At 44.1% G+C, this 15,000-nt stretch overlaps 1 protein-coding gene across 4 annotated transcripts in view; it reads left to right on the top strand.

Annotated features, from left to right (window-relative positions):
- The window catches only part of LOC309500667 (GRAM domain-containing protein 2B), a 14,493-nt gene extending 3,957 nt beyond the window's left edge, over nt 1-10,536 (top strand). The window contains exons 6-12 of one of the 4 annotated variants that reach the window (XM_082172346.1): nt 1,719-1,817; nt 5,221-5,286; nt 5,365-5,418; nt 5,927-6,008; nt 6,176-6,241; nt 6,382-6,445; nt 9,959-10,477. In XM_082172346.1, the coding sequence (XP_082028472.1) occupies nt 1,719-1,817; nt 5,221-5,286; nt 5,365-5,418; nt 5,927-6,008; nt 6,176-6,241; nt 6,382-6,445; nt 9,959-10,070 (543 nt within the window). In that variant the 3' untranslated portion in view covers nt 10,071-10,477. Of the gene's footprint in view, nt 1-1,718; nt 1,818-5,220; nt 5,287-5,364; nt 5,419-5,926; nt 6,009-6,175; nt 6,242-6,354; nt 6,446-9,958 lie in introns of all 4 variants that reach the window. The other 3 variants (XM_082172345.1, XM_082172348.1, XM_082172347.1) reach the window with 3 other exon arrangements.
- The last annotated feature ends 4,464 nt before the right edge of the window (nt 10,537-15,000 follow it).

The following is a 15,000-nucleotide window of genomic DNA, read 5'->3' as shown; positions in this document are numbered from 1 at the left end:
TGCACTGTAACCCCGTGTGTAGGGTGAGTGGTGTGGAGTTCATATTACACGCATTAAAGTGTGTATCATATGCACGTAAAAACTCTTTTTTGCGTATAAATTGTACGATAAATAGGGCTGGGTATTGACACAAATTTCACAATTCGATTCGATTTCGATTCACAAGCTTGCAATTCGATTTCGATTCGATTCAATATTGATTATTTTGGATATCTGGGACAATACATGGCAAATTTTCTCAAGGAAAACGAATCTCTTCACTAATGCTGTAACTATGGGACAGTGGTAGCCTATAGGCTTCATTACCCTACTATAATATTGAAGGTAAAAATTTACAGATTTGTATACAAACACTTAAATTACACTTTTATTTATTTTTATAATAATAAAGTTAAATGAAATATAAACATGTAAATGGTGGCTGTCATAAAAACCTGCCAGATTTATTCAAACATGCATTAAAAATTGAAGAATATAAAAAATGATAATGAATATGTAATATGGTGCATATATTTAGCAGAATGCTCCTCTAGAGTTAATATTTCTCGCTGACTGACGAGTTTATGGTCACTGGATATGGTTTTTCTGAGGTAAATGTGACGTTACATGACATTGTTTACAAGCTGTTTTACTGACGTCTTTCCACGGTTGAAACACTGATTGGGCGACTCCATGTCACATGATACAGACTTCGATAAGTTGTACTCTATCTTTTAACACACTTTCAGAAGCTCATTCATGTTTATCTCACGCTGTAACTGGTGTTATTAAGGCGGAAGAGAAGATCATGTGCTTCTCTAGAGCTGAGCCAGAGCGATCTCACGCCACAGCGATGAAACTGTCAAAGCAGAGGGGAGCCAGTTAAACAATGAGGTTTCTTTACAAAGACAAATTAAGAAATTAGGTTTACTTGATTATTCAGTAAAACGATGTTATTGTGAATATTATTGTGACTTGTTCATCATTGTGTCAGTGTTTTATTCGCTGACTTTAGCTGAAGCTTCTTTACATGAAGAACAACATAGTGACGAAACGCGTTTGTCCGCTCAGGGCCACCGTAGACACATGTGGATGTAAGCGGACCCGCGGTGTGTGTAGAGAGAAATGCCTCATTCTAAGCTAATAAACACATAACGCTTCATTATGCAAGGTCTTTATACACCACTGAAAACATAGTTATGAATATGATATTGCATTTCTGTCAACAGATCCTCCTAAATATCACACACTGCACCTTTAAGTTTCGCTAGAAGCTTACAATATCACGTGCACATTGTGTTATTGAATTGAATTGAATTGAACGTTGGTTCATGACGTTGAGAGAACGTTCAGTGTGTGTTGGGTGTTGAGAGAACGTTCAGTGTGTGTTGGGCGTTGAGAGAACGTTCAGTGTGTGTTGGGCGTTGAGAGAACGTTCAGTGTGTGTTGGGCGTTGAGAGAACGTTCAGTGTGTGTTGGGCGTTGAGAGAACGCTCAGTGTGTGTTGGGCGTTGAGAGAACGTTCAGTGTGTGTTGGGCGTTGAGAGAACGCTCAGTGTGTGTTGGGCGTTGAGAGAACGTTCAGTGTGTGTTGGGCGTTGAGAGAACGCTCAGTGTGTGTTGGGCGTTGAGAGAACGCTCAGTGTGTGTTGGGCGTTGAGAGAACGTTCAGTGTGTGTTGGGCGTTGAGAGAACGTTCAGTGTGTGTTGGGATGATGAATGTGTGTGTGTTTCTGTAGGTTATGATCCACATCTCCAGTGTTCTGAGTATAAAGAAGAAACACACCGCTAAGATCGTTCCCAATGCGGTCGCTGTCATCACCGACGACGGACACAAGGTGCAGATCCTTCACTTATACAGCGCTAAGGCTTTTACAACTATTTAATTTACAACAACTGTTTACTATGTGAATATATAATAAAGTGTAATTTATTCCTGTGATCAAAGCTGAATGTTCAGCATCATTACTCCAGTCTTCAGTGTCACATGATCCTTCACAAATCACTCTAATATGAGGATTTGATGATCAAGAAACATTTATGATTATTATCAGTGTTGAAAACAGTTTCCTGGATTCTTTGATGAATAGAAATTTCAAAACAACAGCATTTATTTAAAATAGAATCTTTTGTCACATTATAAATGTCTTACACTACTACATATTCACATTATTATTTAAATTGTAATAATATTTCCCAATATTACTTTTGTGTTGTATTTTTAATAAAATAAACACAGCCTTGGAGAGCAGAAGAGACTCTTTCACACACATACTAATCTTACCGATTCAAAACTTTAGACTGATAGTGTATATTTTGTACAAAATTAAAAATGTTAATTACAGTACAGTACATTTATAACTTTTTTTTTACGTTTTATGAAGTGATTTCACTTCTTCTTAAAAAAGAGATCAGTCGAGGCCTGCATTCAACCAACGCTTTCATGAAGTACAAGCTCAAACACTGATGCCAGCGCGTCACGTCTCACGCTCTGATGCTCTGATGCTTCACACACCGTCTCACGCTCTGATGCTTCACACACCGTCTCACGCTCTGATGCTCTGATGCTTCACACACCGTCTCACGCTCTGATGCTCTGATGCTTCACACACCGTCTCACGCTCTGATGCTCTGATGCTTCACACACCGTCTCACGCTCTGATGCTCTGATGCTTCACACACCGTCTCACGCTCTGATGCTCTGATGCTTCACACACCGTCTCACGCTCTGATGCTCTGATGCTTCACACACCGTCTCACGCTCTGATGCTTCACACACCGTCTCACGCTCTGATGCTTCACACACCGTCTCACGCTCTGATGCTTCACACACCGTCTCACGCTCTGATGCTCTGATGCTTCACACACCGTCTCACGCTCTGATGCTTCACACACCGTCTCACGCTCTGATGCTTCACACACCGTCTCACGCTCTGATGCTCTGATGCTTCACACACCGTCTCACGCTCTGATGCTTCACACACCGTCTCATGCTCTGATGCTCTGATGCTTCACACACCGTCTCACGCTCTGATGCTTCACACACCGTCTCACGCTCTGATGCTCTGATGCGTCACACACCGTCTCACGCTCTGATGCTCTGATGCTTCACACACCGTCTCACGCTCTGATGCTTCACACACCGTCTCACGCTCTGATGCTTCACACACCGTCTCACGCTCTGATGCCTCACACACCGTCTCACGCTCTGATGCTCTGATGCTTCACACACCGTCTCACGCTCTGATGCTTCACACACCGTCTCACGCTCTGATGCTCTGATGCTTCACACACCGTCTCATGCTCTGATGCTCTGATGCTTCACACACCGTCTCACGCTCTGATGCTTCACACACCGTCTCATGCTCTGATGCTCTGATGCTTCACACACCGTCTCACGCTCTGATGCTCTGATGCTTCACACACCGTCTCACGCTCTGATGCTTCACACACCGTCTCACGCTCTGATGCTTCACACACCGTCTCACGCTCTGATGCTTCACACACCGTCTCAGACCGTCTCACGCTCTGATGCTTCACACACCGTCTCATGCTCTGATGCTCTGATGCTTCACACACCGTCTCACGCTCTGATGCTTCACACACCGTCTCACGCTCTGATGCTCTGATGCTTCACACACCGTCTCACGCTCTGATGCTTCACACACCGTCTCACGCTCTGATGCTCTGATGCTTCACACACCGTCTCACGCTCTGATGCTTCACACACCGTCTCATGCTCTGATGCTCTGATGCTTCACACACCGTCTCACGCTCTGATGCTCTGATGCTTCACACACCGTCTCATCCTCTGATGCTTCACACACCGTCTCACGCTCTGATGCTTCACACACGTCTCACGCTCTGATGCTTCACACACCGTCTCACGCTCTGATGCTTCACACACCGTCTCACGCTCTGATGCTCTGATGCTTCACACACCGTCTCACGCTCTGATGCTCTGATGCTTCACACACCGTCTCACGCTCTGATGCTTCACACACCGTCTCACGCTCTGATGCTCTGATGCTTCACACACCGTCTCACGCTCTGATGGTCTGATGCTTCACACACCGTCTCACGCTCTGATGCTCTGATGCTTCACACACCGTCTCACGCTCTGATGCTCTGATGCTTCACACACCGTCTCACGCTCTGATGCTTCACACACCGTCTCATGCTCTGATACTCTGATGCTTCACACACCGTCTCACGCTCTGATGCTTCACACACCGTCTCATGCTCTGATGCTCTGATGCTTCACACACCGTCTCACGCTCTGATGCTCTGATGCTTCACACACCGTCTCACGCTCTGATGCTTCACACACCGTCTCACGCTCTGATGCTTCACACACCGTCTCACGCTCTGATGCTTCACACACCGTCTCATGCTCTGATGCTCTGATGCTTCACACACCGTCTCACGCTCTGATGCTCTGATGCTTCACACACCGTCTCACGCTCTGATGCTCTGATGCTTCACACACCGTCTCACGCTCTGATGCTTCACACACCGTCTCACGCTCTGATGCTTCACACACCGTCTCACGCTCTGATGCTTCACACACCGTCTCACGCTCTGATGCTTCACACACCGTCTCACGCTCTGATGCTCTGATGCTTCACACACCGTCTCACGCTCTGATGCTCTGATGCTTCACACACCGTCTCATCCTCTGATGCTCTGATGCTTCACACACCGTCTCACGCTCTGATGCTTCACACACCGTCTCACGCTCTGATGCTTCACACACCGTCTCACGCTCTGATGCTCTGATGCTTCACACACCGTCTCACGCTCTGATGCTTCACACACCGTCTCACGCTCTGATGCTCTGATGCTTCACACACCGTCTCACGCTCTGATGCTCTGATGCTTCACACACCGTCTCACGCTCTGATGCTCTGATGCGTCACACACCGTCTCACGCTCTGATGCTCTGATGCTTCACACACCGTCTCACGCTCTGATGCTTCACACACCGTCTCATGCTCTGATGCTCTGATGCTTCACACACCGTCTCACGCTCTGATGCTTCACACACCGTCTCACGCTCTGATGCTTCACACACCGTCTCATGCTCTGATGCTCTGATGCTTCACACACCGTCTCACGCTCTGATGCTTCACACACCGTCTCACGCTCTGATGCTCTGATGCATCACACACCGTCTCACGCTCTGATGCTCTGATGCTTCACACACCGTCTCACGCTCTGATGTTCCCGCTTGTGTTTCAGTTCCTGTTCGGCTCTCTGAGGAACCGGGAGTCGTGCTTCCAGCTGCTGCAGTCGCTCTGTCCGCAGGTTTGAGCTTCTGCTGCTGGTTATGAGCTTTAGGGTCGTATGTTCACTCTGATGTTCACTCGCTGTGTTTGCCCTCAGGAGATCATCAGCAGATCCTCCACTGAACACACTCCTGACATGGACTTCGACAGAGTAAGAGTTAACCGATGCTTTAGAAGGAATCATCTGAACGACTCCTTTCTGCTCATGTCCATTACCATTTACACGTTTAATAACACTGTAAAAAAAATCTGTTAAATTTACGGTAAAAAAACCCAGCTGTGGTTGCCAGAAATTTACTATAAAAAATACGGTAGCAACGTTTTAGGTTTTACAGACTTAACTTACATTTACAGTAAAAAAGTGATTTCATTATCTGATATAATGTGAATTTACTGACCTATTGAAGTACTAATATCTGTTTAGTACTATTTTAATACACCGACAACCACCAATCACAGCGGAGATGAGAGTCACATGATCAATCAAAGCTCATCACAAGAGGATTATCCACAAGAAAGTTAATACTAATATATAAAAGCTGCACAGTGTCATTCACACACACACACACACACACACACACACTAAACACCATCATGATAACACACATGACATTTAAAAAAATGCAATAAACAGTAGTTTGTGTCGTATCCTCTGATAGATCTCCAGCCATTCGAGTCTAGAGGAGAATCCTGTGAATCAAACGATTCCTCTGAACGAACCGACTCTCACCGACTCTCAAAGTGAGTCTGACTGAAGTCGTGTGTGTTTCTGTATCACGTGTTCACGAGCGGCACGTCAGCATACATAAAGCTGAACTCCTTTACTGATGTATAAAAGCAATTTATGTTAAGTTAATCAGTTGATTATTCTATGAAGAATCAAGACTGCAAACTTCCTGTGTTCACAGCATCCGTTCAAAGCAGCTCGACGACACACGACTCGAGCCGATACACACCAGAGCAACACACCACAGGTGAACCTTCACACACACACACACACACACACACACACACACACACACACACACACCGACACACCTGTCAATCATGCATGTCTGCTGCCAGTGATGATGTGTTCTCTAACCAGCGCTCTCCTGGGTTTCCATGGCAACAGAGAAGGTCCGGTCGTCCAATGACACGCAGAGACTCAACAAGCTCCTCCTCTTCTATCTGATCCTGTGAGTACAGCCCAGTATAGGACAGAACACACGTTGGCTTCATTTTACCCAGCAAATTGGGTTGTTGATTTAACCCAGCATAGTTGATTCATTTTTACTATAGTACTAGCTTCTTCTTTCTTTTTTTATGTCTGTGGATTAACTAAAAAACGTTTTAAATACTCGATACAACCACTCGCTTGCATGATAATTCCTTTATTTTTAATCATATTTGACAGTATAGTATATAAACTGACCATAAACTGTCCATAAACTATCAGTGCACAGTTATGAGCACATATTTAACATTATAAGTATTTATATTCTGTATCTTTTTTTAATAAAATAAAATAAAATGTGTGCAAGGCATCAGGCGTTGTCATCACGGGGAAAGATCGACGCGACACTCGTTTATGTGAGTGACATCACGCCCCTGTGTGCTGCTGTGCATAGAGTTAAAACACACACAGCACAATAACGCATTTATAGATCAAATAAAATGTACACAAACCTGTATTTTACCGAAGACGCCCCATCTTGACAAGCTGCACTGCTCTCTCATGAAGAGTTACGTCTGGGTTACGTCTGACCCAGGAGCTGGGGAACACTAAACTACCCTAATACTGACAAAATAACCCAACAAAAGATTTTTTAGAGTGCATCAAGCGCCCATATTATTACCCATCATTCAGTGCGAGATTCAGAATCAGAAACACAGAAACAGAATGAAATGAAGCGATCAAAGGCCAGAACGCACTGAGTGTCGGCCCGGATCCGGCCCAGATCCGGTACGTGTGGAATCCATGTGTGCCGGATGAGTGCCGTATGTGTGCTGGATCTGAGCCGGATGTGTGCCGTATGTGTGCCAGATGTGTGCCGGATCTGAGCCGGATGTGTGCCAGATGTGTGCCGGATCTGAGCCGGATGTGTGCCAGATGTGTGCCGTAAGAAATTGATGGCAAAATTTTGGAAGAAACCGTACAACACCTTAAAACATCAACATGCGCCCTTGACACACTTCCCACATCTTTTTTCAAAAGTGTGTTAAACAGTTTAGAAGCAGATCTTCTAGAAGTGGTAAATGCCTCACTTCTCTCTGGGAGTTTTCCAAACTCCCTGAAAACTGCAGTTGTCAAGCCCCTCCTGAAAAAGAGCAATCTGGATAAGACCATATTAAGCAACTATAGACCGATCTCAAATCTTCCTTTCATAGGCAAGATCATTGAAAAAGTTGTCTTCAATCAGCTGAACAAATTCTTAAGCTCGAATGGATACTTTGACAATTTTCAATCTGGTTTCCGACCGCACCACAGCACAGAGACAGCGCTCATAAAGATAATAAACGATATTCGCTTAAATACTGATTCAGGCAAATTATCAGTGCTGGTACTACTCGACCTCAGTGCTGCATTTGACACTGTCGATCATAACATACTTCTTGACAGGCTGGAAAACTGGGTGGGGCTTTCTGGGATAGTCCTAAAATGGTTCAGGTCATACTTAGATGGGAGAGGTTATTATGTGAGTATAGGAGACCATAAGTCTGAGTGGACATCCATGACATGCGGAGTCCCTCAAGGCTCAATTCTTGCGCCACTCCTGTTCAACCTGTATATGCTCCCAATGAGCCAAATAATGAGAAAGAACCAAATTGCTTACCACAGCTATGCAGACGACACACAGATCTACCACAGCTATGCAGACGACACACAGCTGTACTTAGCCCTATCGCCCAATGATTACAGCCCCATTGACTCCCTGTGCCGATGCATTGACGAAGTCAACAGTTGGATGTGCCAAAACTTTCTTCAATTAAACAAAGACAAAACTGAAGTTATTGTGTTTGGAAACAAAGATGAAGTTCTCAAGGTGAACGCATACCTTCACTCTAGGGGTCAAACAACTAAACATCAAGTCAGGAATCTTGGTGTGACACTAGAGTCAGACCTTAGTTTCAGTAGTCATGTCAAAGCAATAACTAAATCAGCATACTATCATCTGAAAAATATTGCAAGAATTAGATGCTTTGTTTCCAGACAAGACTTAGAGAAACTTGTGCATGCTTTCATCACCAGCAGGGTGGATTATTGTAATGGACTCCTCACTGGCCTTCCCAAAAAGACCATAAGACAGTTGCAGCTCATACAGAACGCTGCCGCTAGGATTCTGAGCAGAACCAGAAAATATGAACATATCACACCAGTCCTCAGGTCTTTACACTGGCTCCCAGTTAGATTTAGGATTGATTTCAAAGTTTTATTACTGGTATATAAATCATTCAATGGCCTAGGACCTCAATACATTGCAGATATGCTCACTGAATATAAACCCAACAGATCACTCAGATCATTAGGATCATATCAGCTAGAAATACCAAGGGTTCACTCTAAGCATGGTGAGTCTGCTTGTAGCTATTATGCCAGCCGCAGCTGGAACCAGCTTCCAGAAGAGATCAGATGTGCTCCTACAGTGGTCACATTCAAATCCAGACTCAAAACACTTCTGTTTAGCTATGCATTTACTGAATGAGCACTGTGCCGCTGTTCGTCCGACTGTTTGTACTGTACTGTCTTTTATTTTATTTTTCTAAACTGTTTTAATTATTCTTATTTCTTTTTATTATTTTAATTTCTTCTATGTAAAGCACTTTGAATTACCATTGTGTATGAAATGTGCTATATAAATAAACTTGCCTTGCCTTGCCTTGCCTTGTATGTGTGCCGGATCTGAGCCGGATGTGTGCCAGATGTGTGCCGGATCTGAGCCGGATGTGTGCCGGATCTGAGCCGGATGTGTGCCGTATGTGAGCCGGATGTGTGCCAGATGTGTGCCTGATCTGAGCCGGATGTGTGCCAGATGTGTGCCGGATCTGAGCCGGATGTGTGCCGGATCTGAGCCGGATGTGTGCCGGATGTGTGCCGTATGTGTGCCGGATCTGAGCCGGATGTGTGCCAGATGTGTGCCGGATCTGAGCCGGATGTGTGCCGGATCTGTGCCGACTAATGAACTTGATTAGTTAGCTTCATGAACTAAATGAACCGTGTTGAAAACAGTTCCTATTTTTGCAGAAACTGATACATTTTATTTTTCAGGATTCTTTGATGAATCGAAAGTTCAAAAGAACAGCATTTATTTGACATCTTTTGTAACATTATAAATGTCTTTACTGTCACTTTTGATCATTTTAATGTGTCCTTGATCAATAAAAGTGATATTTTCCATTTTTGTTTTTACTGACCCCAAACGTGCGTGTTTCCATAACCAGCTGAAGCTCAGCTCACAGAAATATGCTCTAAATTATGAAAACATTATTATTTCTGAAGGTTCAAATTTCCAGTTTATTAAATGTTTTAAAGTGTATTTGAGGTTTGATAATCATAACCTGAGCCGACGGCATATTTCAGCATCGGGGGTTGTTGTGTGTGTGTGTGTGTGTGTGTGTGTGTGTGTTAAGAGCTGATAAACATCTGATAACCGTGTGTGTGTGTGTGTGTGTGTGTGTGTGTGTGTGTGTGTGTGTGTGTGTGTGTGTAGAGCTCTGCTGCTTCTGCTGTCATCGGGTTACATCAGTCTGAGGATCGCGGCGCTGGAGGAGCAGCTGAGCATTCTGAGATCTCTGCTGGAGTTCACACAACAGAAAGAGTGAGTTCATATCAGCGATAATCAATAATCTCCAGTCCTGTAATCTGATTGGCCGATCACTCGGTTTCGGTCTCTACACTCTTACACATAAACAGTGTTTTTCACACGCGATTGAAGAACCTCTCAGTGATCAGAACCGGTTTCTCTAAGAGTGAAGATCATTTTAATAACGTAGAAGTTCAAGGTTCTTCATGAAACCATCAATACCAGTAAAAAGCCTTTATTTCTATAGTGAATGTAAAACTCATGCAAATATTATTCATTGTAAAACTATGTGCTGTTTTCTAGAGATAAGAGTGTCGGACGCCTGAAGAATCGAGCGTGAAATATCGGAGAAAAATGATAGACAGGAAAACTCAGAAACATTTACTGTATAGATGTCGTACAGTGAGAGAGAGCTGTATTTACTGTATAGATGTCGTACAGTGAGAGAGAGAGAGAGCTGTATTTACTGTACTGATGTCGTACAGTGAGAGAGAGCTGTATTTACTGTATAGATGTCGTACAGTGAGAGAGTGCTGTATTTACTGTACTGATGTCGTACAGTGAGAGAGTGCTGTATTTACTGTACAGATGTCGTACAGTGAGAGAGAGAGAGCTGTGTTTACTGTACTGATGTCGTACAGTGAGAGAGTGCTGTATTTACTGTACTGATGTCGCACAGTGAGAGAGTGCTGTATTTACTGTATAGATGTCGTACAGTGAGAGAGTGCTGTATTTACTGTACAGATGTCGTACAGTGAGAGAGTGCTGTATTTACTGTATAGATGTCGTACAGTGAGAGAGTGCTGTATTTACTGTACAGATGTCGTACAGTGAGAGAGAGCTGTATTTACTGTACTGATGTCGTACAGTGAGAGAGTGCTGTATTTACTGTATAGATGTCGTACAGTGAGAGAGTGCTGTATTTACTGTACTGATGTCGTACACAGTGAGAGAGTGCTGTATTTACTGTATAGATGTCGTACAGTGAGAGAGTGCTGTATTTACTGTACTGATGTCGTACACAGTGAGAGAGTGCTGTATTTACTGTACTGATGTCGCACAGTGAGAGAGTGCTGTATTTACTGTATAGATGTAGTACAGTGAGAGAGTGCTGTATTTACTGTATAGATGTCGTACAGTGAGAGAGAGCTGTATTTACTGTATAGATGTAGTACAGTGAGAGAGAGCTGTATTTACTGTATAGATGTCGTACAGTGAGAGAGAGCTGTATTTACTGTATAGATGTAGTACAGTGAGAGAGAGCTGTATTTACTGTATAGATGTCGCACAGTGAGAGAGTGCTGTATTTACTGTATAGATGTAGTACAGTGAGAGAGTGCTGTATTTACTGTATAGATGTCGTACAGTGAGAGAGAGCTGTATTTACTGTATAGATGTCGTACAGTGAGAGAGTGCTGTATTTACTGTATAGATGTCGTACAGTGAGAGAGAGCTGTATTTACTGTACAGATGTAGTACAGTGAGAGAGTGCTGTATTTACTGTATAGATGTAGTACAGTGAGAGAGTGCTGTATTTACTGTACAGATGTAGTACAGTGAGAGAGTGCTGTATTTACTGTACTGATGTCGCACAGTGAGAGAGTGCTGTATTTACTGTATAGATGTCGTACAGTGAGAGAGTGCTGTATTTACTGTACTGATGTCGTACAGTGAGAGAGTGCTGTATTTACTGTACTGATGTCGTACAGTGAGAGAGTGCTGTATTTACTGTACAGATGTCGTACAGTGAGAGAGAGAGAGCTGTATTTACTGTACTGATGTCGTACAGTGAGAGTGCTGTATTTACTGTACTGATGTCGTACACAGTGAGAGAGTGCTGTATTTACTGTATAGATGTCGTACAGTGAGAGAGAGAGCTGTATTTACTGTACTGATGTCGCACAGTGAGAGAGAGAGCTGTATTTACTGTACTGATGTCGTACAGTGAGAGAGCTGTATTTACTGTACAGGTGTTGTACAGTGAGAGAGAGAGCTGTATTTACTGTATAGATGTCGTACAGTGAGAGAGAGCTGTATTTACTGTACAGATGTCGTACAGTGAGAGAGAGAGCTGAATTTACTGTATAGATGTCGTACAGTGAGAGAGTGCTGTATTTACTGTACAGATGTCGTACAGTGAGAGAGAGAGCTGTATTTACTGTACTGATGTCGTACAGTGAGAGAGCTGTATTTACTGTACAGGTGTTGTACAGTGAGAGAGAGAGCTGTATTTACTGTATAGATGTCGTACAGTGAGAGAGAGCTGTATTTACTGTATAGATGTCGTACAGTGAGAGAGTGCTGTATTTACTGTACTGATGTAGTACAGTGAGAGAGCTGTATTTACTGTATAGATGTCGTACAGTGAGAGAGTGCTGTATTTACTGTATAGATGTCGTACAGTGAGAGAGAGTGCTGTATTTACTGTATAGATGTCGTACAGTGAGAGAGTGCTGTATTTACTGTACTGATGTCGTACAGTGAGAGAGTGCTGTATTTACTGTACTGATGTAGTACAGTGAGAGAGTGCTGTATTTACTGTCCTGATGTAGTACAGTGAGAGAGTGCTGTATTTACTGTATAGATGTCGTACAGTGAGAGAGTGCTGTATTTACTGTACTGATGTCGTACAGTGAGAGAGTGCTGTATTTACTGTACTGATGTAGTACAGTGAGAGAGCTGTATTTACTGTGCTGATGTAGTACAGTGAGAGAGTGCTGTATTTATTGTATAGATGTCGTACAGTGAGAGAGTGCTGTATTTACTGTATAGATGTCGTACAGTGAGAGAGTGCTGTATTTACTGTATAGATGTCGTACAGTGAGAGAGTGCTGTATTTACTGTACTGATGTAGTACAGTGAGAGAGAGCTGTATTTACTGTGCTGATGTAGTAGAGTGAGAGAGTGCTGTATTTACTGTATAGATGTCGTACAGTGAGAGAGTGCTGTATTTACTGTACTGATGTAGTACAGTGAGAGAGCTGTATTTACTGTACAGATGTAGTACAGTGAGAGTGCTGTATTTACTGTACAGATGTCGTACAGTGAGAGAGAGCTGTATTTACTGTATAGATGTCGTACAGTGAGAGAGTGCTGTATTTACTGTATAGATGTCGTACAGTGAGAGAGTGCTGTATTTACTGTACTGATGTAGTACAGTGAGAGTGCTGTATTTACTGTACAGATGTCGTACAGTGAGAGAGAGCTGTATTTACTGTATAGATGTCGTACAGTGAGAGAGAGCTGTATTTACTGTACTGATGTAGTACAGTGAGAGTGCTGTATTTACTGTATAGATGTAGTACAGTGAGAGAGTGCTGTATTTACTGTATAGATGTTGTACAGTGAGAGAGTGCTGTATTTACTGTACTGATGTCATACAGTGAGAGAGTGCTGTATTTACTGTACAGATGTCGTACAGTGAGAGAGAGCCGTATTTACTGTATAGATGTCGTACAGTGAGAGAGTGCTGTATTTACTGTACAGATGTCGTACAGTGAGAGAGTACTGTATTTACTGTATAGATGTCGTACAGTGAGAGAGTGCTGTATTTACTGTACTGATGTCGTAGAGCAAGAGAGTGCTGTATTTACTGTACAGATGTTGAGTGTGTGTGTACAGTGCAGTGGAGTGTGTGTGTACAGTGCAGATGTCGAGTGTGTGTGCAGTGGAGTGTGTGTGCAGTGGAGTGTGTGTGTGCAGTGGAGTGTATGTACAGTGCAGTGGAGCGTGTGTACAGTGCAGATGTCGAGTGTGTGTGCAGTGGAGTGTGTGTACAGTGGAGTGTGTGTACAGTGCAGTGGAGTGTGTGTACAGTGCAGATGTCGAGTGTGTGTGCAGTGGAGTGTGTGTACAGTGAAGTGTGTGTACAGTGCTGTGGAGTGTGTGTACAGTGCAGATGTCGAGTGTGTGTGCAGTGGAGTGTGTGCACAGGGCAGATGTCGAGTGTGTGTACAGTGCAGATGTCGAGTGTGTGTGCAGTGGAGTGTGTGTGCAGTGGAGTGTGTGTGCAGTGCAGTGGAGTGTGTGTGCAGTGGAGTGTGTGTGCAGTGGAGTGTGTGTGCAGTGGAGTGTGTGTGCAGTGGAGTGTGTGTGCAGTGGAGTGTGTGTGCAGTGCAGATGTCGAGTGTGTGTGCAGTGGAGTGTGTGTGCAGTGGAGTGTGTGTACAGTGCAGTGGAGTGTGTGTGCAGTGGAGTGTGTGTACAGTTGAGTGTGTGTACAGTGCAGTGGAGTGTGTGTACAGTGGAGTGTGTGTGCAGTGGAGTGTGTGTGTACAGTGGAGTGTGTGTACAGTTGAGTGTGTGTGTACAGTTGAGTGTGTGTACAGTTGAGTGGAGTGTGTGTACAGTGCAGTGGAGTGTGTGTGGAGTTTGTGTGCAGTGGAGTGTGTGTGCAGTGGAGTGTGTGTGCAGTGGAGTGTGTGTACAGTGGAGTGTGTGTACAGTGCAGTGGAGTGTGTGTGCAGTGGAGTGTGTGTGCAGTGGAGTGTGTGTGCAGTGCAGATGTCGAGTGTGTGTGCAGTGGAGTGTGTGTGCAGTGGAGTGTGTGTGCAGTGGAGTGTGTGTACAGTGCAGTGGAGTGTGTGTGCAGTGGAGTGTGTGTACAGTTGAGTGTGTGTACAGTTGAGTGTGTGTACAGTGCAGTGGAGTGTGTGTACAGTGGAGTGTGTGTGCAGTGGAGTGTGTGTGTACAGTGGAGTGTGTGTACAGTTGAGTGTGTGTGTACAGTTGAGTGTGTGTACAGTTGAGTGGAGTGTGTGTACAGTGCAGTGGAGTGTGTGTGGAGTTTGTGTGCAGTGGAGTGTGTGTGCAGTGGAGTGTGTGTGCAGTGGAGTGTGTGTACAGTGGAGTGTGTGTACAGTGCAGTGGAGTGTGTGTGCAGTGGAGTGTGTGTGCAGTGCAGATGTCGAGTGTGTGTGCAGTGGAGTGTGTGTGCAGTGGAGTGTGTG

Source organism: Leuciscus leuciscus, assembly GCF_965113295.1.
Source record: "Leuciscus leuciscus genome assembly, chromosome: 6".
Taxonomy (NCBI): domain Eukaryota; kingdom Metazoa; phylum Chordata; class Actinopteri; order Cypriniformes; family Leuciscidae; genus Leuciscus; species Leuciscus leuciscus.
Note: the sequence above shows the minus strand (reverse complement) of the source record. Positions and strands in the feature narration are given on the sequence as shown.